At 46.1% G+C, this 26,534-nt stretch overlaps 1 protein-coding gene across 2 annotated transcripts in view; it reads left to right on the top strand.

The window, feature by feature from the left end:
- shank2b (SH3 and multiple ankyrin repeat domains 2b) overlaps positions 1 to 26,534 on the top strand; it is a 262,152-nt gene that overhangs the window by 34,923 nt on the left and 200,695 nt on the right. The window contains exons 7-9 of one of the 2 annotated variants that reach the window (XM_049717383.2): positions 1,463 to 1,630; positions 7,326 to 7,442; positions 13,979 to 14,056. In XM_049717383.2, coding sequence (XP_049573340.1) covers positions 1,463 to 1,630; positions 7,326 to 7,442; positions 13,979 to 14,056 — 363 coding nt within the window. Of the gene's footprint in view, positions 1 to 1,462; positions 1,631 to 7,325; positions 7,443 to 11,712; positions 11,896 to 13,978; positions 14,057 to 26,534 lie in introns of those variants that run through there. The other variant, XM_049717384.2, reaches the window with a different exon arrangement.

Here is a 26,534-nt window from a genome sequence, read left to right as displayed (position 1 = left end):
GTGACGACGGATTTTGAGCAAGTCACATCATCGATGCACTTTGTGATGTAAGAGGTAACAGAGTCAGTATACTCCTCTATGTCCGTCCAATCGTTGTAGGTGGCTGCCTGCTTAAATAAGTCCCAGTCAGTGGTGTCGAAGCAGTCACGAAGTGCATCGGAGGCACCCTCAGGCCACACTCGAACATGCCTCCGAACCGGCCTGGATGCCTTTACCAATTGTCTGTATGCGGGCAAAAGCAAAACGGTGAGATGGTCAGAAAGCCCCAGATGGGGGAGGGGGGTGGCTTTGAAAGCTCCCTTTTGCGCCGAGTAGACTAGGTCCAGGAAGCTGTCTCCACGTGTCGGAAAGGGAACATGCTGGTGAAGCCTCGGGAAAACAGACTTCAGGTTGGCATGATTGAAGTCTCCAGCGAAGATGGTGAAACCGTCAGGGTGCGCTGTTTGCTGTTCACTGACAGCCTGGTACAGTTCACCAAGCGCCGCGATCCTGTCTCCTTCGATGTTGGAAGGCGGGATGTATACCGCGACTAGCAGAATCGCGGTAAATTCCCTCGGCAGATAAAAAGGACGGCACTTAATGATCACAAACTCCACAAGCGGCGAGCAGTGCTTACATACCACCACAGAGTCCCGGCACCATTCTTCTCGGATGTAGACGCATATTCCACCTCCACGCGACTTTCCCCCTCGTACAATGGCACGGTCCGCCCGATAGCACGCTAGCCGCTCCAGATGCACTGCAGAGTCCGGAATGTTGTCACTCAACCAGGTCTCGGTGAACACGAGCACACAGCAGTTCCGCACCGTCCGGTTCGTAGACCTCAGCAGGCGAACGTAATCCATTTTGTTGTCCAGCGAACGAACATTCGCCAGAAGAATGGAGGGCACCGCCGGTCGCGCTGGGTTGGCCGCCAGCCTGGCCCGGACGCCTCCGCGCTTGCCCCTCTTTTGCCTCCTCGCACACCGTTTCCGACGGCTCCCAACCGGGGGAGGAATAGCGGGTGAGGTCGGCGACGTTTCAGGACGTAGCAGTCCGAGCGCCTTTAATGTCGACGCTTCAAAGTCCAGAACGCCGCAAAACCCACTTCTGCCGATGTCAAGCAGAACCTGCCTGCTGTACTTGTAGCACGGACGAGACGAACACACAAGACTGTCGGACGAACACTCATAAGACGAACAAATCACCGTACTGACGGGACAGAGAGTGGCCGCTGCGTGTGCACGCGCCGCCATCTTGATCAAAAAAAAATAAAATAAATAATAATAATATATTTTAGTCTGGTATACAACTGCCCTATCTTTTGCACTTAAAAACACTGAGTATGTCAGTTTGTAATTCAGAATTGTGACTCAGAAACTGGAATGGTTGACATACCTTTCTCAATAATTCAGATATCCTTTTTTCTGTCCTCTTTGTTTTGGACTTGCCATTCACACCATCACCTGCTCCCATTTTGCAGACACTGTTGGAGCTGGGGGCATCTCCAGACTACAAGGACAGTTGTGGTCTGACTCCTCTGTACCACAGCGCAGTTGTGGGGGGAGACCCAGGTTGTGGTGAGCTTCTTTTGAACCATCACGCCTCTGTGTGCTGCCAGGATGAAAATGGCTGGCATGAAATTCACCAGGTACACACAATGAGTTTCACCAGCTGCACTCATTTTCACAGAGGGACTTTGGGCTGCTTAGTTAGTAAAGCTTGCTTTGGGTGACCACACAGTGTGGCAGCTGCTATCCAGTAAAAAAGATAAAAGGCATGTTGGGCAAGTCGCCCTGCAGCTATGACAACACTCTAAGCACCTCCGTGCTGTGTGTGTGTGTGTGTGTGTGTGCGTGTGTGTGTGTGTGTGTGTGTGTGTGTGTGTGTGTGTGTGTGTGTGTGTGTGTGTGTGTGTGCGTGTGTGTGTGTGCGTGTGTGTGTGTGTGCGCTTGTGTGCGTGTGGGGGTGCGTATGTGTGTGTGCATGTGCGCATGTGTTTGTGTGTGTGTCTGTGTGCATATTTGTGCGTGCTTTTTGTCCGCGTCTGTTGAACCATCAGTTTTATCAGACTGCTCATATCTCACGTACTGTTCACTTCCAATCCCTTTGCCTTTCTCAATCTGTCACACATCAGACGCAAATAATGATCATCTTTCAGGCTGATTATACAATAGAAAGCATATTTCCTGCAGGTATGTTATTGTATTACATTCACACCAAAGTTACGTAAATGTTTCATCTGGAGCTTCATGTGTTTTCATGATGGAGTTTGATGATGAGGTACTTGAATGTAGCTGCTTCATTTGTTACTGGAGAAAAGGTACTCCTATGAAAGGATTTTTTTTTTTTTTAATATTGCTAGTCAATCAGTTGGCCGATGGTTGTGGTAAAAGATTCACGATTCAAGAGTTTTTATTCGCCATGTTTGAGCGTGCCAAACAAGGAATTTGACTTCGGTAAATCACAGCCTCTGTTCAACATTTAGGTGACTAACAACAACACTCAGGACATGTGAAAAATGGCAGATATTCTCAAACATCCCCTGATCTTAAACTCCCAAGAGGGCAAGGAAAAACTCAAAACTCCAGCTAGGGGAAATGAGAAACCTTGAGAAGAGACCACAGATGGGAGGGTCCCTCTTCTAGGATGACCAGGCTGCAATGGATGCAGAGAGGACACATAGTACAAACAGTGTAGACAATTAAAAAAAGGTGTGGAGAGCAGGATGTTATTGCACAGTAATGACTCTGAGACTCTAAGAGTGGTGTGAGTTCATCAGTGCAACAGCCTGGGGGAAGAACCTGTCTCTGTGTCTGCTGGTTTTAGTGTACAGAGCTCTATAACGCTGTCCGGAGGGGAGTAGTTCAAACAGACTGCAACCTGGGTGAGAAGGGTCTGTACTGTATGTGTTAGGTTCAAAATCAGCAAAAGGATCAGCAGACAAAACCAGTGAGGCAGAATATTGAGTCTTTTCTCACGAGGAGTGCATCCAGACTTACAGCAATCCGAATACACTAAAAATTTTTTACACTCCTCACTCTTTTTATTTGGAATGCCCTACCTACAATGTGAGACTAGCCCCTGATAGGTGGGGGGGAAAGCGTGGGCTTTGTCTCATGAGAGAAGAAACAAGATTCTATGTGAAACTAGAAGTCGCAGACAGGATGCCATGAGAAACGAAAAGAGTGCAAGGACAAAATGCTATGTGAAACAAAGAAGTCATGTGAAAAGAGTGCAAAGACAAAATGACATGTGCAGACATCAACAAAATAGATTGAGCTATCAACAACTTTCTTGGATTCCCAGAGGTGTAGAAGGTCAGGAAGCTCCAGACAGCATCGTTTGACTTGTTGTGGACTGGTGGACGTCTGCAAGGCGAAACAGCAAGCATTCTGTGCAATAACTTTATTAATAAGTACTCATTAGGGAACGCATGATAACATATATATACAATTTATCTAACAGTATGTTACTTGCACGTTTCCTGGTCCTGGACAGGTACAAGTCTTGGATAGATGGGAGGTTGATTCCAATTATCTTTTCTGCAGTCCTTATTGTCCGTTGCAGTCTGTGCTTGTCTTGTTTGGAGGCCGATCCAAACCAGACAGTGATGGAGGTGCAGAGGACAGACTGGATGATGGCAGTGTAGAAGGTCTTCAGTAGCTCCCGCGGCAGGTTGAACTTCTTGAGCTGTCTCAGGAAGTACAGCCTCTGCTGGGCCTTCTTCCGGACAGAGTCTATGTGGCCGGTCCATTTCAGGTCCCGAGAGATTGTGGTTCCCAGGAACTTGAAGGTGTCTGTGGAGAGAATAGTATTACTGCGGATAGTGAGGGGTGAAAGTGGTGAAGGGCCTCGCCTGAAGTCCACTGTCATCTCCACGGTCTTGAGCGGGTTCAGCTCCAGGTGGTTTTGGCCGCACCAGTGGACCAGCCGCTCCACCTCCTGTCTGTACGCAGTCTCATCACCGTTCTGGATCAGTCCGATGAGAGTGGTGTCGTCTGCATACTTCAGGAGCTTCACAGGCGAGTCACCTGTGGAGAAATCGTTGGAGTAGAGAGAGAAGAGCAGTGGGGAGAGGACACACCCCTGAGGGGCTCCAGTATTGGTGGTCCGGGTGTCAGATGTGATGGTCCCCAGCCTCACACGCTGTCTCCTGTTGGTCAGGAAGCTGGTGATCCACTGACAGGTGGAGGCAGGCACCGCGAGCTGGATGAGCTTCTGTTGGAGGATGTCAGAAGAAGACTGACCGATGTTTAACAGTGCTTCTCTTGTAAAAGTGATCCGGGATGGACAGTAGAGGACACAGAAAACACACAAAATAAGACAAAGAAACAGAGAGCGACTCACCGTGGCGGCCATCCGCGGCGCCATCAAACATTGTTTAATGTGCTTGTTATCTCGTTTCACAGTTCAATAATTAATATAGTACAATAAAAATAAACCATAAGACAGGTTTGAAAAGAAGGAAATCACTGCCTACCTTAATGGAAGACCTGGCATGCACAAAGCTACTTTTGGAAGTAACATCCTGATAGTGGTTCACTCTATAGATTGCCTTTATTTGCCAATGTCACTCTTGCATTCAGATCAAACAAACAAACCAGCTGCAAATGAAAAATATCTTAACGGAGCTGAAGACTAGCTGCAAGCTACTCCTGACTGTGTGTAAGGTTACCAACGGTTTTCTTTAAAAAAAAAAAAATGTAGGCGCAACACTGATAGGGTGCACGGGCTGTAATATACACCCACATAAACTGTATTAAAAAAATAACATACACACACTCAAACCATTTTTCGAAACTAAATATATTTTCTTCCCCTACACCCTTCTGGGCCTACTTTGGATCAGACCGTGATTGACTGGTTTGGTACACCTGAAGTAAATACCAGTTACACCAATGTCTTTGCTCACTATTCTCCAATCCTGAACTTGTTTTGGATCCGACTGTGTTTTACACCTTCATACTACTATGCTATTATTATTTTGTCCTACATTGTTTCTCCATGCTACCTACACAGGATCTGTGTACCGAGTTGATCATGCTGATAAACATTCTTAAGCACTTTCCACGAAAAACAAATGGAGATGTCACGTGCTGGTGCCACCTGCGACAGGACCATGCCCCCCTGTCAGTGGAATCGCCGTCACCTGCCACGGGTTCATGGACAGGGCTATATCAGCGCCGCCAGCGCAGACCCGAGTGTCAATCTGTCCTGTGATGCTTCGCTCATCTGTCCCTGAGAATCTGACTTACAATTCGAATCCACAGAACTGCTTGTCCACCCCAGCCTTATCGCCGCTCCAGCGCCAGCCACCCAAGCACCAGCCACCCCTATCATCCCCTTCCACAATAAAGTCTGTCACTACGCACTTGGCTGTACTGTCCGATCCCTTACAGGAGAATGGGGTAAACAAAACAAAAATACAAACAAAAACAAAACTAAATATCAAAAGTACTTATACATGATCTTGAAAGTACTGTGAATGTATACAGTGAAATGCTGGCTCCTCCACCTCTGTGGAAACATTTAGATTTTTCCTTGTGGTGTGACTTTAAGTCAAGTGACTCACTTGAAAAATATTGCATGAGTAAAGCTGTCACATCACATGAACCGTAGCAAGGTCATTGTTGCACCTTTCTTTGCAACCAGAACTTTACATTCTCACCGCAAGACCTCAGGTTTCAATTATATGCAGAATATATTGCATGATGAGGGCTCACTTGAACTTTTTTTGTTGTAATATATGTTGAGATGATGTACATTAAAATGTTGAGCTGTCATGAGTTGATTACATTTTAAATACTACAAACACTGCTCTCTTTTATACTGCTGTAGTTCAGTATATCCATCCATCCATCCATCCATCCATCCATCCATCCATCCATCCATCCATCCATCCATCCATCCATCCATGTATTGTGATTTTTTTGCTTTAGGCCAGTGCTTCTCAATTATTTTCTGTGATGCCCCCTGTAGGGAGAAAACATTTTGCGCCCCCATGCTTGTATCCATATTAACATTAAAGAAAAACAAAGAAAAAAATATTATTATTATTATTATTATTATTATTATTATTATTATTATTATTAACATTGTTTTTTAGTCTGTAACAGATCAGATTTCAAGTGCATCACTTTGCCTGAAACTGAAAAATAAATTATAATTAAACTATAAACATTCTTGACCAACTGCCATTTTATGCTGAAAAATGCAATAAAATAATAAACATAAATAATATTAAATAACAGCAATAAATAATATTAAATTCAAAGTAATCAACAACATTAACTCAGGACCGCATCATATAAACATTTTAACCTACAAAACAAAAATGAATGAAACTATTTGTGCTATTTTTTAATCAAAATGAAGCAGTATGACAGAGACCATATGCACGGCTGCAGGCGGTATCAGCTCTTCTGCAATGATGTGGTTTGTTTTGCACTGAGCAATTTGGTGCGTTACTTTATATGATGCTAACAGAGCTCGCCGATTGAAGTAGTGTTCACAAAGCGGGATGATTGAATGAAAAAACTCAAGAATTTTATCAGCGTGATTGGGGTGCAATGTCTTTGAGTGCCGCCTTAATATTTTTGGCTTCATACTGTCCGCTGCCAACATTTTAAGGCACAGTAAACACACTGGTCTTTCCTCGTCTCCCACCGTAGTCACACTGAATCCGAGTGCTACGTACGCTTCGTCATATTTCCTTGTCTTAGCTTTCGGGTGACTCTCATTTTTCTCAGCTCCGACTCTCTCCACCGTTCTTTTCAACCCTGTTAAATATTTTGCCATGGTGTCCCACTGCACTTTTTATCGCCTGCTCTGTACTGTGTGTGCGTATGTTCCGTGCACTCTACACTATAGAGCGAATACTCCCTGCGTACACTCTTACAATGATAGCGTCACTTCTACCTACTGCCGTGGATGTCTAATTACCCTTTAATCTAGTACGGCCAAAGAATAGCATGTTCTCCGGAGTCACACGCATCGCGCCTGGCATCGCACCCCACTATGTGAGAAGGACTTCTTTAGGCAATTAAACATTTCAGGCGATCTGCTCAACAATTGCAGTTCCTTTTAAACTTGAATCCTTTTTTCCAGATTTGTGCATTTTCTATTTATTTATTTTTTAATTGATGTAATGCCTTTAATCTACCGCTCGCTATCATGTGTCTCCCATCCTTTTGCGGCCGGGTTCAAACAAATTGCGGCTTCTTTCCATTCTGGTTCTAATCTCTTTTGCAGCACACTGACATCTAGTGTAAATGAGAGATTACTGCAACTTGCAAATTACTGTTTTCTGCGAGTGGAAGTAAATTTGGAATTTGTGTTTTCAGGCTTGCCGGCATGGACATGTGCAACATCTGGAGCATCTTCTGTTCTATGGAGCAGACATGAGTGCTCAGAATGCCTCAGGAAACACTGCCCTACACATCTGTGCTCTATATAACCAGGTGAGTAGTGGGCACAAAATATATATAATGATGTGAATTTTGTGTGTAAATATCAAAACATAGCAAGGTGAAGGGACAATATAGGAAAAATATTACTGATTTAAAGTTACAATTGGAACAACTGAAGGCCTCACTTATTTATATATTTATTACATTCTGATTTGAAACCGCCTTGTAATACAAGAACAGCATTTTGGATCACCTTGTGATCTACAATATATTAATACTTCATTGACACCTCTCATGCTGTGTTCATTTGAGTGTTTGAGTGCTAACGTTGCTATTTTGAGCGGTGACAGAGATTTTACAAACTGATTCAATTGTGTTACCAACCAGTGCTTAAGACACGATGCTCTAAGTGTGTGTGTGTGTGCGTGTGTGTGTGTGTGTGTGTGTGTGTGTGTGTGTGTGTGTGTGTGCGCGCACGCGTGTGTGTGTGTGTGCGCGCGCGCGTTCGCATGTGTTTAACGTTTACATTCACCTTTGATTTTGAGCATATTTTCTGGTTCCATTTCTTCCAGTGGAAAGTTAGTTTAATTTTATAATATAAACAGACAGTTGGTACTAAACTAGTTTTTGAATGAAAGAATTTTTCAGATCAGATGCAATCTTTGAATAATGTTTGTGTAAAAGCTGAGATTTTATTTCTACAATGTTTTTATTTGTGGTTAGTAAAGATGTCTGTGAATATCAATAAAACAAACTTCTCTTGGTCAGCAGTAAATCATGTGACTGCAAAGTAACGGTAACTCAGACTTTTTATATTATATTTTTATATTCACAGTATATGGACAAAAAGGAATGAAACATGAAATTCTCATTTGCTAAAATGCCCTCCAAAGCTTCAGCTTCACAGCTGTCAGAATCCACTAACATTGTGTCTCACTTTATCAGTTTATCATTATTTATTTTTGTGACGTTGAATGTGCTGCTGTTTCACATGCTGACTCTGCCTCATTCAATTCTGTTCTGCGAATTGAACTGTTGGGTCTTTGTTTTTTCTTATCATGGCAATAATTACATACTGCTTTTATTGTCACATTCACAAATGCCAACTCGTAAACCCTAAATTTAAAAGTCTAAATTGACAGAAAGGCTATCTGTCAGTTTCAACAGAGGATTTTAAATTTTGTTAGCATCGCAAATGTTTTATACATCTATACCTTGCAGTATATATACTACCTCACAGTTCTGAGGTTCAGGGTTCGAGTCTAGACTCTGGCCTTCCTGCATGTTTTCTTTGTGCTTGCATGTTTTTTCTCCAGGTACTTGGGCATTCTCCCACATTCCTAAAGCATTCTTTTGGGGTTGATGAAAACTAAAATGCCTCTACAATGATTGTACAAAAAATTTATGTGCCCTCAAATCGGCTGGCCACCATTTCCTTGTAACCTACCTATTGCCCAAAGTCAGGTTCTAGTTCACCCCAAACACCAATGCAAAGGCTATCAAAAATGGAAAATAAGATTCTGAATAAGATCGTCTTTTAATCATTTTACAGAGACAAGAATTGTACCTGTTACTCAGTAGTGGCTCTGGTAACTGTTGTTCTTTAAAGCTGACACTTTAATCTTATTCATCTCACTCACCCACCCAGTTAGCTTTTAAAATGAATCACTTTAGTGAATTTACCTTTTTGATCCTTCAATGTATTCCTTTTCTAAAAGCTTGGAAACAACAAAGTGAGTCCAACAACTCCAAGTATGTGTTTGTGGCGACAGAATGCAGTTGAACAGTGCATGTCTATGAGGTTAAAAAATCTTTTTTTTTTCTTTTCTTCTCATAATTTCATTGATCTCCTTTAAAGCATTTAAAAAAATATTGTTTAATCGTTTCATCTTACACGCTTGTCTTTCGTTAATTTTAGTAACCAGTATTTTATTTTACTGGTTCTTTTATCACAGACAAAGAACTGTGATAAAAGAACCAGTAAAATAATCTAAAAGTGAAGACAAAATGAACGTAGTACAACTAAACAGTATTTTATTTCTGTGCTTTGATTTAAAACACTTTTGGATGTCCTTTTAATCATGCTCTATATAAATAAAGTTGCCCGGCTTTGTCTTTCATATTGTTCGCCCACACTAAATCACTGAACATCTGTTCAATCTCCGCCAGCATCACGCTGAGCACGGGGGCCCCCCAGGACTGCGTGCTCAGTCCATTGCTCTTCACCCTGCTAACGCATGATTGCACTGCGACCTACAGCGACAACCGCATAGTGAAGTTTGCTGACGACACGACTCTGGTGGGTCTCATCACGAAGGGCGACGAGACTCGGTACAGGTCGGAAGTTGACCTTCTGACCATGTGGTGCAGGGACAACAACCTCCTGCTGAAGGTCAACAAGACCAAGGAAATCGTTGTTGACTTCCGGAAGGGTCACACAAAACACCTGCCGCTGATCATCGACGGTGCTGTGGTGGAGAGGGTGAGCTGCACCAAGTTCCTGGGGGTGCACATCAGTGAGGACCTCTCCTGGTCACTGGCAAAGAAAGCTCAGCGCCGCCTGTACTTCCTGCGGAAGCTCAGGCGTGCATGTGCTCCTCAGGCAGTCCTGTCTACATTCTACCGTGGCACCGTTGAGAGCGTCCTCACCAGTTGCATTGCTGTCTGGGGTGGTAACTGCACTGAACAGAACTTGAAGGCCCTGCAGCGCATAGTGAATACGGCTGGTAAGATTATTGGTGCTTCGCTCCCCTCCCTGAAGGACATTTACGCCTCCCATCTCGCCCGCAAGGCAACCTCGATTGCCAGAGATGTGAGTCACCCGGCTCACTCTTTGTTTGACCTTCTGCCCTCTGGGAAGAGGTACAGGAGCCTGCGCTCCCGCACCACCAGACTCGCCAACAGCTTCTTTCTCCAGGCTGCTAGGACCCTGAACTCGCTACCCCCTTCTGCGTAGCGTGCGGCACTGTTGCGCTTTTTCTGGAATGTCTGCTGTACGCGCACTTGCTCCTTTTTTTGCTCCTCTTATTTATTTATTTATTTATTGTGTTATTTATTCATTATTTATTCAGCACGCTGTTGTTATACTTGTTTACTTGTTTGTCTGTTGTGGGCCATGTCTTGTCACCGTGGGATAGGGGGGAACGAAATTTCGGTTTCTTTGTGTGTCTTTGGCATGTGGAGAAATTAACAATAAAGCTGACTTTGACTTTGACTTTTATATCATGCCCAAAATACCAAAAACACAGACATTGTGAAAAATGGTTTCAAACTTCCTCGGTTCAGTACTGCATACCGTAGTATGCAGTCCTACACAAGCGAGTGCAAATTGTAGGCCGATCCCAACATGTTTTACTATGGTGTACATGGGAAAAGAAATGCAGTCGGGGTTATTTTAAAGGAAGAGTTAAGAATGTCCTGGAAGTGAAATGGGTGTCAGATCGAGTGATGAGGTTGAAATTTGAAATTGAGTGTGTTATGTTTAATGTAAATAGTCTTTATGCCCCACAGCTATGATGTGGATAAGAAGAGAAATACAATTCTGGAAGGAGATATACCAGTGGTCTAAAATATGCGGCCCACGGGCGAATTGTGGCAGATGGGACAATTGTTTGCGGCCCTCGCCTTGATATGACCGTTTAATGTTAGTGTGGCTCGCAATTTTGATATGAATTGTTTTGTGCTGTGCTGATTCGAATGTGTCTTTTTGGGAGCACATAGTATTTGTGCAAAAAGTTCTTTTCTACCTTGAACTTCAACAAGTCCAAGTACAGGTCTAAACTTGCTAATGAGCATGTTCAAGCCCTACTGAAGGTCTCAACTGCTTCCTCCTTCGCGCCAAATGTGGCTCAGCTATGCGAGAGGAAACGCTGCCAGGTCTCATCAGCAAGAAGTAGGCAGAATCCATGTTCAGAACAATGTCCAAGTTTTGGCTTAATTTTGAGAACGGGGGTGTAAAAGTTTTTATCTGAGCCTAAAAAAAACCCAATGCGGCCCAGCTTCACCCAAGACTCTACCTCCAGTGGCCCCCAGCTAAATTGTGTTTGAGACCCCTGAGATCGACAAAGTAGTTCTGCAGCATCTCAGACGGGAGAGACTCTGGATCTGTTCAGATTGTAATTAACATGTTGGTTAAGGGAACGGGACTGATGAAGTGATGGGTAAATTTGGGATCCAGGAAAGGAACATGAAGTGGCTTTAGATGCCAAAAGGACAGAAATGGCTGCAGTAAACACTTTCTTCCAAAAGAGGCCAGAATATACTGTGATCAACAAGAGTGGCGGTAGAAGCACACAGCTGGATTACATCCTTTGCAGATGATGTCATCTGAAGGAGGTTTCCGACCATAAAGTAGTGGGTGTGGAAAGCGTAGCTATACAGCAAACGATGGTGGTGTGCGAGACAATTCTGTTTAGGATGAGGAAGATTATGAAGAAAAGGCATTGCAGAGAACCCTCTGGTGAAGTTGGGAAATGAAGAGTGTCACATGGCCTTTCATGAAGAGGTGAGACAGGCTCTCGGTAACAGCGTAACTCCCGCTGCACTTTATGTAATCATAATTCCGCCTGCCATTATGTGCCCTCTATTTAAAGGTCAGCAGTCATGTATAACTATTGTTTCTTCTGCTAATCAACCATTTGACACAGTTCCCTTTGAGCTTCTTCACCACCGGATTCAATTGTAACTTTAATGAGTTCAAGTTGTACTATATAATTTTTATGATATAGGTTTTTAGTATTTTGGTTTAGTGACCTCAAATCAATTTGTTACAGTTTAGCTCAGGATTAATAGATGCTACATTTCAACCCAAAGAATAACGGTCATTGATCACTGTCTGCCGTGTGTATGTCGTTATGCAATGAATGGTTAAAGTAGAAACTGCTGGTGCTGTGCAAGATAAGAAGATTTGCATGGAGTTGTGTTAAATCCACTGATCAGAATTAGCTCAGCGACACTTCATGTGAAGTGAAGTTGTCGACATGGTGGCGGTGTGGTGGGCTGAGGAAATTGGGTTTGGTGATGTGTCCCTGTCACGCAGTACAAATGCTGTATCAAATGTTACCTCCACATGTTCACTAAAACGGCTGGTTAAAATGCACACTCATTATCAAGCGACACACACGAGGAGACCCAAAGACCAACTGGTCAAGATCCAGCACGCTGGTTATCATGGATCATTTAACAGAAGCTGGCATCATCATTGAACTCAGAGTATAAGGGGGCGGGATGGAGGCAGGCTTCCATGAAACAGTATCTCTATACAATATATGTAATTGTTGATCCTTGGGGTGTTTTGGAAATAGCATGTCAAGCATGACACTTCAGAGCAATTTTAAATTGTGGAAGAAAATGTGACTCTTTTAATCACTAGAGTATCTGGAAAAGGTGGGAGTAATCACAAGTCTCAAATTGTAACCTTCAAGTCTCAAGCAAGTCCCAAGTCACTGTGGGAAAAAAAAATCCATCCATCCATCCATTTTCTATACCACTCGTCCCCACAGGGTTCGAGGGTGTGCTGGCGCCTATGCCAGCAGTTATTGGGCAGTAGGCGGGGGACACCCTGAACTGGTTGCCAGCCAATCGCAGGGCACACAGAACACGAACAACCATTTGCACTTGCACTCACACCTCGGGACAATTTGGAGTGCTCAATTGGCCCACCAAGCATGTTTTTGGGATGTGGGAAGAAACCGGAGTGCCTGGAGAAAACCCACACGGGCACAGGGAGAAAATGCAAACTCCACACAGGGAGGGCCGGAGGTGGGGAAAACAAATCAAGCAAATCAATTTTGCATTTAACTTTGATGGCGCAGCCTGTAAAACACAAGTTCAAATTGAATGTTAAATTCAGGGAATGGCTAAAGATTGTCAAGTCCAATGCCTCATATGTTTGTGATATGGTGGATCTAGTGAACAATAGTGTTGTTTTTTTCTTGTCTTCTTGAGGTCTGTTGGCAAAAAATGCACCCTAGATGTCCCACAAATTCATTTGAATATTCCAATGTAAAAATAAAAATTACACCAGTATTAGTGCAACTCTTAGATGTACGTAGAATCTCTGATACTATTTAATGCTAACCACACAGATATCTATCAATATCTGCATAGGAGTCAGTGTCACTATGAGCCATTTTCTAACCCTCGATAGCTTGTTATGGAGCTAAAAAAAAGTCTTTGTATGTGTGCGTGCGCAGTCCATGCGTGGTTGAGCACTTTGTGGGCGATTTGTGCAGCAGATTCAAGCCCCTCAGCAGTCTCCATTTCTCTGTTCTTCTCCCTCGCTCTTTTCTCGATTTCTCGTGTCCTCCCTCTCTCTGGAGTGGAAGAATACATCCACGCTTAACAGCCAGTGAGGTTGCATTCCTGACAGATGGTAGATGTTCTGTTGTCACTCCTTTCCCTCTGCCAGGGATGGGATGATATTAAACAGTTCATGCTATACTGACTTCTTTTGCTTTGGACAATTCTTCTTACGTCACTGGAAGACAAGCGACCTTTCTCCTGACCAAAGTAGGAGAGTTGATGAGCATCCTTGTTGTCTTAGATCACTTTCTTCTGTCTTTAAATCTGTATTCTTTCATTCCCAGGATAATTGTGCCAAGGTGCTGCTTGTTCGTGGAGCTGATAAAGAAGTTAGGAACTACAACAGCCAGAGTCCCTTTCAGGTAAAACTAAAAGAAAGTGGAAAAAGTCTTTGCCCATTGCATGTTAATCACGAAAGCAAATTGATTTCAGCTTTTAGCACATCGGGAAAGCATTTAGGGTACATTTCATATTGTTTCCATGGTAACAGTACTATATGGTCAGGGTCAGCTGCAACAAGGGATTGTAAATGTCTTTCTGGGTAAAACTGGACTAATCTAGATTTCTTTCATTCAATGAAATTTGGTGGGAAATCGAGAGTCGTTGACTGTGGTCATTGATATTTGTGGACGTTTGTGCTTTTTTGTACATTTTTGTATTAATACAATGGACTAAAAATACAGTGGAGCCTCGGTTTCCGAACGTCCCGGTTCTCGAACAAATCGGTATTCGAACAAAAAATTTGAGATTTTTTTGCTTCGGGTGTCGGACGAAATTCAGTTGTCGAACCTCGTGAGATGAGCCGAGAGGACCAGATGCCAACTGACTCCGTTCGTTATTACATTCTCGTTACTCTGGGGATTGCATCAACTCTAATCATGCCTCCAAAGGAAGCAAGTGGAAGCAGTAAAGCCATCTTAAAACACAAAGACGCTCCTAAAGCAATGCGACAGTGGCGCGCTGCGTTGCGCAATCGGACCAAATTAAGCTCCCTGTGTACTGAGGTCTACTTAAGTTTTGGAAAGTTCTTTAGGACTTTAATAATATTTTCTCAATTTTAGCGACCGCTCTGTCACAATAATGCGACCGGCGCAGTGCAGTTGCGCGGTCGGTGACGCGCTACGGTTGCGCATTCGGCGGTGCACTGCAGTTGCACCATCGGACAAAAATGCACAAATGAAAAAATGCTTAAAAATGGCGGGTTTATTTTGTTGCTTGGGACGGATTAATTATTTTTCTATTATTTGTAATGGGAAAACATGATTCGGAATTCGAACGATTCACTTCTCGAACAGCCTTCTGGAACGGATTGTGGTTGAAAACCGAGGCTCCACTGTATTTCATTTGTATGCCCTGATTAATGGACAGCAGGTTGCAGCATTGTGGATTAGAGTCAGGTTGGAACCAAATATCTAGCCTTTTACTATGAAATGGGCATGTTCTACTCTGGCTTTCTCCAAAACTTTAATTCCACAAAATATAGATTCAAGACTCTAAATTGGCCTTGATTGTGAATGGTACTTGGTTCTGATTGGTTGGTGACCAGTCCAGGGTTAGGGTTAGGGTTACCCAACCTCTCATCCAAAGCTGTCTTGCCTCAAGACGACCTTAATGAGATCAAGTGCTATAGAGAATGGATGATTAGATGTATCCAGTGCTTTAAGTGTGCCAGTACGCAACAATACAGTTTACTGCCACTTCTCTAGCGTACTGGGACTTTTTGCCACATATCAGGACTTCACATGAGCCACATTATCCTCTCTTGTTCAAACTCTCTTTTGCGCTTTGTGAGACTCATATGAATCCTTGAGTGGTACCTCAAATTGGCAAGAGGGTCTTTTTTCTGCCTCCGGTAACAGTTTATTTGGCGTTTGCGCTGTCATTTAGACATGTCAAGGAAGCTGCAAACATGCTCAAAACGGGACACGCCACCCACTCAGAGGCTATCTGCAAAAGAAAAGCATACTAATGCAATGATGCCAATGGAACTGCCTACGTAAGCTTTTACTTTGAAGTGGGTCCGTGTTGTGGTGTGATGGCTAGGTGGACTTGCCTCTTGAAATTTTGGCTTACCTCATCAGAGTTTTTGGTGCCATTGCATAGTTCAAAGTCAAAGTCAAAGTCAGCTTTATTGTCAATTTCTTCACATGCCAAAGACACACAAAGAAACCGAAATTTCGTTCCCCGCTATCCCACGGTGACAAGACATGGCACACAATAGACAATCAAGTAAAACAACAGCGTGCTAAATAAATAACGAATAAATAACACAACAAACAAATAAGAGGAGCAAAAAGGAGCAAGTGAGCGTACAGCAGACATTCCAGAAAATAGCGCAAAAGTGCAGCACGCTACGCAGAAGGGGGTAGCGAGTTCAGGGTCCTAACAGCCTGGAGAATGAAGCTGTTGGCGAGTCTGGTGGTGCGGGAGCGCAGGCTCCTGTACCTCTTCCCAGAGGGCAGAAGGTCGAACAAAGAGTGAGCTGGGTGACTCACATCACTCACAATTGCAGTTGCCTTGCGGGTGAGATGGGAGGTGTAAATGTCCTTCAGGGAGAGGAACGAAGCACCAACAATCTTACCAGCCGTATTCACTATGCGCTGCAGAGCCTTCAAGTTCTGGTCAGTGCAGCTACCACCCCAGACGGCGATGCAACTGGAGAGGACGCTCTCAATAGTGCCACGGTAGAATGTAGACAGGACTGCCTGAGGAGCACATGCACGCCTGAGTTTCCGCAGGAAGTACAGGCGGCGCTGAGCTTTCTTTGCCAGTGACGCGGTGTTTGCCGACCAGGAGAGGTCCTCACTGATGTGCACCCCCAGGAACTTGGTGCTGCTTACCCTCTCCACCACAGCACCGTCGATGATCAGCGGCTGGTGTTTTGCTTGACCCTTCCGGAAGTCAACAACGATGTCCTTGGTCTTGTTGACGTTCAGCAGGAGGTTGTTGTCCCTGCACCACGTGGTCAGAAGGTCAACCTCCGACCTGTACCGAGTCTCGTCGCCCCCCGTGATGAGACCCACCAGAGTCATGTCGTCAGCAAACTTCACTATGCGGTTGTCGTTGTAGGTCGCAGTGCAGTCATGTGTCAGCAGGGTGAAGAGCAGTGGACTGAGCACGCAGCCCTGGGAGGCCCCCGTGCTCAGCGTGATGCTGGCGGAGATTTTGTCACCAACACGCACCACCTGAGGCCTCTGACAGAGGAAGTCCAGTAGCCAGTTGCAGAGGGAGGTACTGAGGCCCAGCTCGTCGAGTTTGCAGATGAGTCGCTGCGGCACAATGGTGTTGAAGGCAGAGCTGAAGTCCACAAACAGCAACCTCACATATGAGTCCTTTCTCTCCAGGTGGGTGAGGGCCGAGTGGAGGGCAGAGCAGATGGCATCCTCAGAGGATCGTTTGGCACGGTACGCAAACTGGAAAGGGTCAATGGTGGGGGGAAGAACAGATTTGATGTGCACCACGACAAGCCGCTCAAAGCACTTCATGATGATGGGCGTCAGGGCCACGGGACGGTAGTCATTGAAGCAGGACGGCGCAGGTTTCTTTGGCACAGGAACGATGGTGGCAGCCTTGAAACACGAAGGGACGATGGCCTGCTGCAGGGAAACGTTAAAGATGGCGGTGAAAACACCCGACAGCTCGCCAGCGCAGTCCTTCGGCGCACGACCCGGGATGTTGTCAGGGCCCGCCGCCTTACGGGTGTCAATAGCGGCAAGCGTCCTCCTCACATTAACTCAACCCCATTCTGAAATCATATTCAATCGCTCATTTAGGATACTAAGAAACAGCAAGTTAATTATGTGTTCATTTGATGATATGGCACAAGTCTGTGGCATTACTGGGGAAGCGACGTCTCGCGATGTGCATGAGTACGATGGCCATCAGGTGTGAATGCGCTGCTGACGGCCAAATGATGCAAAAAAAAAAGAAAAGATGCAAACGAAAAGAAGACAAACATATATGCAAACAAAACACACACACACACACACACTACACAAAACAAAGCTGCTAATAAGAAATGGTACAAGTGGCAAAACACTACAAACACAAAATAATGCATTGGTATGTGGGGAGAAATTTGAGAAATATTACAAAATAAATTCTAAATAAGATCCTCTCTAATACCTTTAATTTGGTACTTAGTGTAGGTTAGTTCAAAATAGTTTTCATGTAAATCTTTATTTTAAAACATCATTTTGTTATTAATTTAACAAAAAATGCATTAATTTTAGTTAGTTTCCATTGTTTATTTATAACAATTTTGTTTTTGTTGTATCTCCTTAAAAATATTTTTTAAATAAAGTGATTTCATAAATTTTTGTTAACTAAAATAACCTTGGTGCAACTAAATTTGCATTTACCTGGTCTAAGGTGTACAGTTCTTTCTGCCCCTAAATTTTCAGGTATGCCGGGGTTGTGTAAATGATAATGCCTTCGATCTGCCGGAATGCCCGGATTCCCAAACATGGTTAATGAGACTGGCCTTGCACCAGTCTATGAAAATAGGGACCCTACAGCTAATACACTGTATAGTCGCCGTTCATCTGGTTCCATGCCCCTTTATTGGAGTGTGAGGGGAATGGGTGCGGATGAAAGACCTTGTTACTGGTGTTTCTGATGTATTACCCAGCTAAAGAAATGTTTATATACACAGCATTGTGTTGCTACAGAGATAGTAGAATGTATACTGTATATCAGAAGGTTCTGAACTCATGTTTTCATGCCAGTGTTGTACTGAGCAGAATAATCATGCCTGTCGTCGTTCTGTTTTAGCAGCAATGCGCGTGGATGTAGGCCTTATCTTACATTCTGTTGGTCTTCACGCTGCTAAATAGTTGCAACTGACATCACCACTGCTGGTTGCAGTGTTTTCGTACTGACATAGCACTCTGTTTTTGCTTCTTCTTCAAATCGTGCAACATTGCATCTTATGCATTATACAGTACATGTGTACATTTGTAGTGGATGAATTGTTGATGACTCACTCTCATCTCAATCTCAGGGAACAACCCCATATGTAGTAGGAGCTTCGGTGCCATCGCTGACTCCAAACTTATATGCCTGAGGTACAAAGAATCCATATACCGTGCTTGTATCTGGAGTACAAGTCGCATCAGCCATAAAATACACAATGAAGAGGAAAAAAGTATATCTAAGTCGCACCGGAGATTAAATCGCATTTTGGGGGAATTTTATTTGACAAAATCCAACACCAAGAACAGACATGAACCAGCAACAACAGACTAAACGATACGGTATGCTAACGTGACATAAACACAAATGAGGAGCTCAGAACGGGCCTGACGTAACATTAACAGTTAATCAAATAACTATAACATAAATAACACGTTTATCAAACCATCTGTGTCACTCCAAATCATTAAATCCATCGATCGCATTTGTCGTCCTTTCAGTAAACAACGCCACGTGTGCGGCGCGCCGCTGACGTCGGACTTGTCGTCAGTTGCAGTTCAAATTATTCCACACGCCCATATAAAAATATATAAACTATATATTGAATAACAATAATATATACAACAATTTTATCGAACCATCCGTGTCACTCCAAATCATTAAATCCATCGGAATCTTCGTCTTGTCACTTTAAAAAAAACACACACAGCTGTTGACTCCGGAACGAGGTGCGCCGCTGACGTCAGATTTGATATATCAAATAAATGTAATATAAACAACAATTTTATCGAACCATCCGTGTCACTCCAAATCATTGAATCCATTGGAATATTCATCCTCTGTGTCAAAAAAAACCAACAAAAAAAACCAGCTGTTGACTCCGGACCTACGTGCGCCGCTGACGTCAGCCTCGTTGTCAGTTGCGGCTCCAATTATTCCACAGATCTACGTACTATATAACTATATTGTAGCGTTACCAAAGTACCAGGCAAGACGTGGGTTTGGTAACCGGCTCTTTATTTCACAAAACAAGAGCTCAACATAATGTGTGTTTGCTCCAAGCAAGCGCCCTGGATCGCTCTTCCCCCACTTCACGGCCTCGCTAGACAATCGGAAACTACTGAAGTCTAACAACATACACGTTGCTACTCTACATAAACTATATGTCAAACAACTATAACATAAATAACAAGTTTATTGAATCATCTGTCACTCCAAATCATTAAATCTCCTGGCTCCGGAAGTCAGTGAATGGAGCTCATTGTCAGTGAGGCTCCAATTATTCCACAGCCATAGTGCACCCTTATGCGGTTTAAAGTGAAAATAACGTGAAGTGATCAAATATACTAGTAAGTAAGTAATGTGTTAATTCATGATCAAGTAAAAATTTGTGAATAATTTCACATATAAGTCGCTCCTGAGTATAAGTCGCCCCCCCACCCAAACTATGGAAAAAAAAATAATAATAATAAAAAAAAATGTATATATATATATATATATATATATATATATATATATATATATATATATGTACGGGATCGCCCTCAAAACTTTATTTTACCAATAAACTCAACCCAATTCTTAATTAATGTGGTGTTGAGTGTGCTGGGGTGAGTAGCATCAAGAGAGATGCCCCCCTCCTGGACAAACTGGTGAGGAAAATGAGTTCTGTTGTGGGCGCAGAGCTGCCTGATCTGACGTCTGTGGCAGAATAGCGGGTGTTGGCCAGGCTGCTGTCATCATGGAAAACCCCTTCCACCCCCTGTACAGCACCGTCACTGGGTGAAGGAGTAGCTTCAGTGACAGGCTGTTGACACCATCTTGTTCCATAGAAAAGCTGAAGGGTTCATTTCCCCCACATGCCGTCAGACTTTTTAACTCGTCGCACGGGTTAGGGGTGCATTCACGGTCATAATGTTGGGTTGGCAAATAAATATTGTTTGTTGTTGTTTATTTACATCTTTCATCTGCTGCTTATTCTTTATTTATTTAATCACAGGTTTATTTTGCATCTACTGCGATCTCTTCCCCTCTCTTTTGTTTGTCGTTTTTGTATATATAGTATATGTACTACTATATATATATATATATATATACCCCTCCGCGAGTCGTCACCTTATCGTGGTGGAGGGGTTTGCGTGCCCCTATGATCCTAGGAGCCATGTTGTCGGGGGCTTCATGCCCCTGGTAGGGTCACCCATGGCAAACGGGTCCTAGGTGAGGGGTCAGACAAAGCACGGCTCACCCAAGCCCCTTATGATGAGTGATATAAATGGACTTAGTTTTCCCTCGCCCGGACGCGGGTCACCGGGGCCTCCCTCTGGAGCCAGGCCTGGAGGCGGGGCTCGAAGGCGAGCGTCTGGTGGCCGGGCCTTCGCCCATGGGGCCCGGCCGGGCATAGCCCGAAATGGAAACGTGGGTCCCCCTTCCCATGGGCTCACCACCTGTGGGAGGGGCCGAAGGGGTCGGGTGCAATGTGAGCTGGGCGGCAGCCAAAGGCGGGGACCTTGGCGGTCTGATCCCCGGCTGCAGAAGCTGGCTCTTGGGACATGGAATGTCACCTCTCTGGCTGGAAAGGAGCCCGAGCTGGTGTGCGAGGCAGAAAGATTCCGACTAGATATAGTCGGACTAGCCTCCACACACAGTTTGGGTTCCGGTACAAGCCCTCTCGAGAGGGGCTGGACTCTCTTCCACTCTGGAGTTGCCCACGGTGAGAGGCGTCGAGCAGGTGTGGGTATACTTATTGCCCCCCGGCTGGGCGCCTGCACATTGGGGTTCACCCCGGTGAACGAGAGGGTAGCCTCCCTCCGCCTTCGGGTGGGGGGACGGGTCCTGACTGTTGTTTGTGTCTATGCACCAAACAGCAGCTCAGAGTACCCACCCTTCTTGGGGTCCCTGGAGGAAGTGCTGGAGAGCGCTCCTTCTGGGGACTCTATCGTTCTACTGGGTGACTTCAATGCTCACGTGGGCAATGACAGTGAGACCTGGAAGGGCGTGATTGGGAGGAACGGCCCCCCTGATCTGAACCCGAGCGGTGTTCTACTGTTGGACTTCTGTGCTCGACACGGATTTTCAATAATGAACACCATGTTCAAACATAAGGGTGTCCATGTGTGCACTTGGCACCAGGACACCCTAGGCCGCAGTTCGATGATCGACTTTGTAGTCGTGTCATCGGATTTGCGGCCGCATGTTTTGGACACTCGGGTGAAGAGAGGGGCGGAGCTGTCAACTGATCACCACCTGGTGGTGGGTTGGCTCCGATGGTGGGGGAAGATGCCGGTCCGACCTGGCAGACCCAAACGCTCTGTGAGGGTCTGCTGGGAACGTCTGGCAGAATCTCCTGTCAGGAAGAGCTTCAACTCCCACCTCCGGCAGAGCTTTTCCCACGTCCCGGGGGAGGCGGGGGACATTGAGTCTGAGTGGACCATGTTCCGTGCCTCCATTGTTGAGGCGGCCGACCGGAGCTGTGGCCGTAAGGTCGTTGGTGCCTGTCGTGGCGGCAACCCCCGAACCCGCTGGTGGACACCGGCGGTAAGGGATGCCGTCAAGCTGAAGAAGGAGTCCTATCGGGCCGTTTTGGCCTGCGGGACTCCGGAGGCAGCTGACAGGTACCGGATGGCCAAGCGGAACGCGGCTTCGGCGGTTGCTGAGGCAAAAACCCGGGCGTGGGAGGAGTTCGGTGAGGCCATGGAGAATGACTTTCGGACGGCTTCGAGGAAATTCTGGTCCACCATCCGGCGTCTCAGGAGGGGGAAGCAGTGCAACGTCAACACTGTTTACAGTGGGGATGGCATGCTGCTGACCTCGACTCGGGACGTTGTGAGTCGGTGGGGAGAATACTTCGAAGACCTCCTCAATTCCACCTACACGCCTTCCATTGAGGAAGCAGGGCCTGGAGACTCTGAGGCGGATTCTCCAATCTCTGGGGTCGAAGTCACTGAGGTAGTTAAAAAACTCCTCGGTGGCAAGGCCCCGGGGGTGGATGAGATCCGCCCGGAGTTCTTAAAGGCTCTGGATGTTGTGGGGCTGTCATGGCTGACACGCCTCTACAACGTTGCGTGGACATCGGGGACAGTGCCTCTGGATTGGCAGACTGTAGTGGTGGTTCCCCTTTTTAAGAAGGGGGACCGGAGGGTGTGTTCCAATTACAGGGGAATCACACTCCTCAGCCTCCCTGGTAAGGTCTATTCAGGGGTGCTGGAGAGGAGGGTCCGTCGGGAGGTCGAACCTCGGATTCAGGAGGAGCCGTGTGGCTTTCGTCCTGGCCGTGGAACAGTGCACCAGCTCTACACCCTCAGCAGAATCCTCGAGTTCGCCCAACCAGTCCACATGTGTTTTGTGGACTTGGAGAAGGCGTTCGACCGTGTCCCTCGGGAGGTTCTGTGGAGGGTGCTTCGGGAGTACGGGGTGCCGAACCAACTGATAAGGGCGGTTCGGTCCCTGTATCACCGATGCCAGAGTCTGGTCCGCATTTCCGGCAGTAAGTCGGATTCGTTCCCAGTAAGGGTTGGACTCCGCCAAGGCTGCCCTTTGTCACCGATTCTGTTCATAATTTTTATTGACAGAATTTCTAGGCGCAGCCGAGGCGTTGAGGGGGTCCGGTTTGGGGACCTCAGCATCGCGTCTCTGCTTTTTGCAGATGACGTGGTGCTGTTGGCTTCTTCAGGCCGTGATCTCCAGCTCTCGCTGGAACGGTTCGCAGCCGAGTGTGAAGCGGTCGGGATGAGGGTCAGCACCTCCAAATCCGAGTCCATGGTCCTCGATCGGAAAAGGGTGGAATGCCCTCTCCGGATCGGGGATGAGATCCTGCCCCAAGTGGAGGAGTTCAAGTATCTTGGAGTCTTGTTCACGAGTGAGGGGAGGATGGAGCGTGAGATCGACAGGCGGATCGGTGCAGCGTCGGCAGTAATGCGGACCCTGTACCGGTCCGTTGTGGTGAAGAGAGAGCTGAGCCAAAAGGCAAAGCTCTCAATTTACCGGTCGATTTACGCTCCTACCCTCACCTATGGTCACGAGCTATGGGTCGTGACCGAAAGAACGAGATCTCGGATACAAGCGGCCGAAATGAGTTTTCTTCGCAGGATGTCCGGGCTCTCCCTTAGAGATAGGGTGAGAAGCTCGGTCATCCGGGAGAGACTCGGAGTAGAGTCGCTACTCCTCCACGTTGAGAGGAGCCAGATGAGGTGGCTCGGGCATCTTATCAGGATGCCTCCTGGACGCCTCCCTGGGGAGGTGTTCCGGGCATGTCCCACCGGTAGGAGACCCCGGGGACGACCCAGGACGCGCTGGAGAGACTATGTCTCTCAGCTGGCCTGGGAACGCCTTGGGATCCCCCGGGATGAGCTGGATGAAGTGGCTGGGGAGAGGGAAGTCTGGGAGTCCCTCCTAAAGCTGCTGCCCCCGCGACCCGACCCCGGATAAGCGGAAGAAGATGGATGGATGGATGGATGGATATATATATATATATATATATATATATATATATATATATCCATCCATCCATCCATCCATCTTCTTCCGCTTATCCGGGGATATATATATATTTATTTCACAAAACAAGAGCTCAACATAATGTGTGTTTGCTCCAAGCAAGCGCCCTGGATCGCTCTTCCCCCACTTCACGGCCTCGCTAGACAATCGGAAACTACTGAAGTCTAACAACATACACGTTGCTACTCTACATAAACTATATGTCAAACAACTATAACATAAATAACAAGTTTATTGAATCATCTGTCACTCCAAATCATTAAATCTCCTGGCTCCGGAAGTCAGTGAATGGAGCTCATTGTCAGTGAGGCTCCAATTATTCCACAGCCATAGTGCACCCTTATGCGGTTTAAAGTGAAAATAACGTGAAGTGATCAAATATACTAGTAAGTAAGTAATGTGTTAATTCATGATCAAGTAAAAATTTGTGAATAATTTCACATATAAGTCGCTCCTGAGTATAAGTCGCCCCCCCACCCAAACTATGGAAAAAAAAATAATAATAATAAAAAAAAATGTATATATATATATATATATATATATATATATATATATATATATATATATATATATGTACGGGATCGCCCTCAAAACTTTATTTTACCAATAAACTCAACCCAATTCTTAATTAATGTGGTGTTGAGTGTGCTGGGGTGAGTAGCATCAAGAGAGATGCCCCCCTCCTGGACAAACTGGTGAGGAAAATGAGTTCTGTTGTGGGCGCAGAGCTGCCTGATCTGACGTCTGTGGCAGAATAGCGGGTGTTGGCCAGGCTGCTGTCATCATGGAAAACCCCTTCCACCCCCTGTACAGCACCGTCACTGGGTGAAGGAGTAGCTTCAGTGACAGGCTGTTGACACCATCTTGTTCCATAGAAAAGCTGAAGGGTTCATTTCCCCCACATGCCGTCAGACTTTTTAACTCGTCGCACGGGTTAGGGGTGCATTCACGGTCATAATGTTGGGTTGGCAAATAAATATTGTTTGTTGTTGTTTATTTACATCTTTCATCTGCTGCTTATTCTTTATTTATTTAATCACAGGTTTATTTTGCATCTACTGCGATCTCTTCCCCTCTCTTTTGTTTGTCGTTTTTGTATATATAGTATATGTACTACTATATATATATATATATATATACCCCTCCGCGAGTCGTCACCTTATCGTGGTGGAGGGGTTTGCGTGCCCCTATGATCCTAGGAGCCATGTTGTCGGGGGCTTCATGCCCCTGGTAGGGTCACCCATGGCAAACGGGTCCTAGGTGAGGGGTCAGACAAAGCACGGCTCACCCAAGCCCCTTATGATGAGTGATATAAATGGACTTAGTTTTCCCTCGCCCGGACGCGGGTCACCGGGGCCTCCCTCTGGAGCCAGGCCTGGAGGCGGGGCTCGAAGGCGAGCGTCTGGTGGCCGGGCCTTCGCCCATGGGGCCCGGCCGGGCATAGCCCGAAATGGAAACGTGGGTCCCCCTTCCCATGGGCTCACCACCTGTGGGAGGGGCCGAAGGGGTCGGGTGCAATGTGAGCTGGGCGGCAGCCAAAGGCGGGGACCTTGGCGGTCTGATCCCCGGCTGCAGAAGCTGGCTCTTGGGACATGGAATGTCACCTCTCTGGCTGGAAAGGAGCCCGAGCTGGTGTGCGAGGCAGAAAGATTCCGACTAGATATAGTCGGACTAGCCTCCACACACAGTTTGGGTTCCGGTACAAGCCCTCTCGAGAGGGGCTGGACTCTCTTCCACTCTGGAGTTGCCCACGGTGAGAGGCGTCGAGCAGGTGTGGGTATACTTATTGCCCCCCGGCTGGGCGCCTGCACATTGGGGTTCACCCCGGTGAACGAGAGGGTAGCCTCCCTCCGCCTTCGGGTGGGGGGACGGGTCCTGACTGTTGTTTGTGTCTATGCACCAAACAGCAGCTCAGAGTACCCACCCTTCTTGGGGTCCCTGGAGGAAGTGCTGGAGAGCGCTCCTTCTGGGGACTCTATCGTTCTACTGGGTGACTTCAATGCTCACGTGGGCAATGACAGTGAGACCTGGAAGGGCGTGATTGGGAGGAACGGCCCCCCTGATCTGAACCCGAGCGGTGTTCTACTGTTGGACTTCTGTGCTCGACACGGATTTTCAATAATGAACACCATGTTCAAACATAAGGGTGTCCATGTGTGCACTTGGCACCAGGACACCCTAGGCCGCAGTTCGATGATCGACTTTGTAGTCGTGTCATCGGATTTGCGGCCGCATGTTTTGGACACTCGGGTGAAGAGAGGGGCGGAGCTGTCAACTGATCACCACCTGGTGGTGGGTTGGCTCCGATGGTGGGGGAAGATGCCGGTCCGACCTGGCAGACCCAAACGCTCTGTGAGGGTCTGCTGGGAACGTCTGGCAGAATCTCCTGTCAGGAAGAGCTTCAACTCCCACCTCCGGCAGAGCTTTTCCCAC

Source organism: Syngnathus scovelli, chromosome 4, assembly GCF_024217435.2.
Source record: "Syngnathus scovelli strain Florida chromosome 4, RoL_Ssco_1.2, whole genome shotgun sequence".
NCBI lineage: Eukaryota > Metazoa > Chordata > Actinopteri > Syngnathiformes > Syngnathidae > Syngnathus > Syngnathus scovelli.
This window is presented reverse-complemented; position numbering and strand designations above follow the sequence as displayed.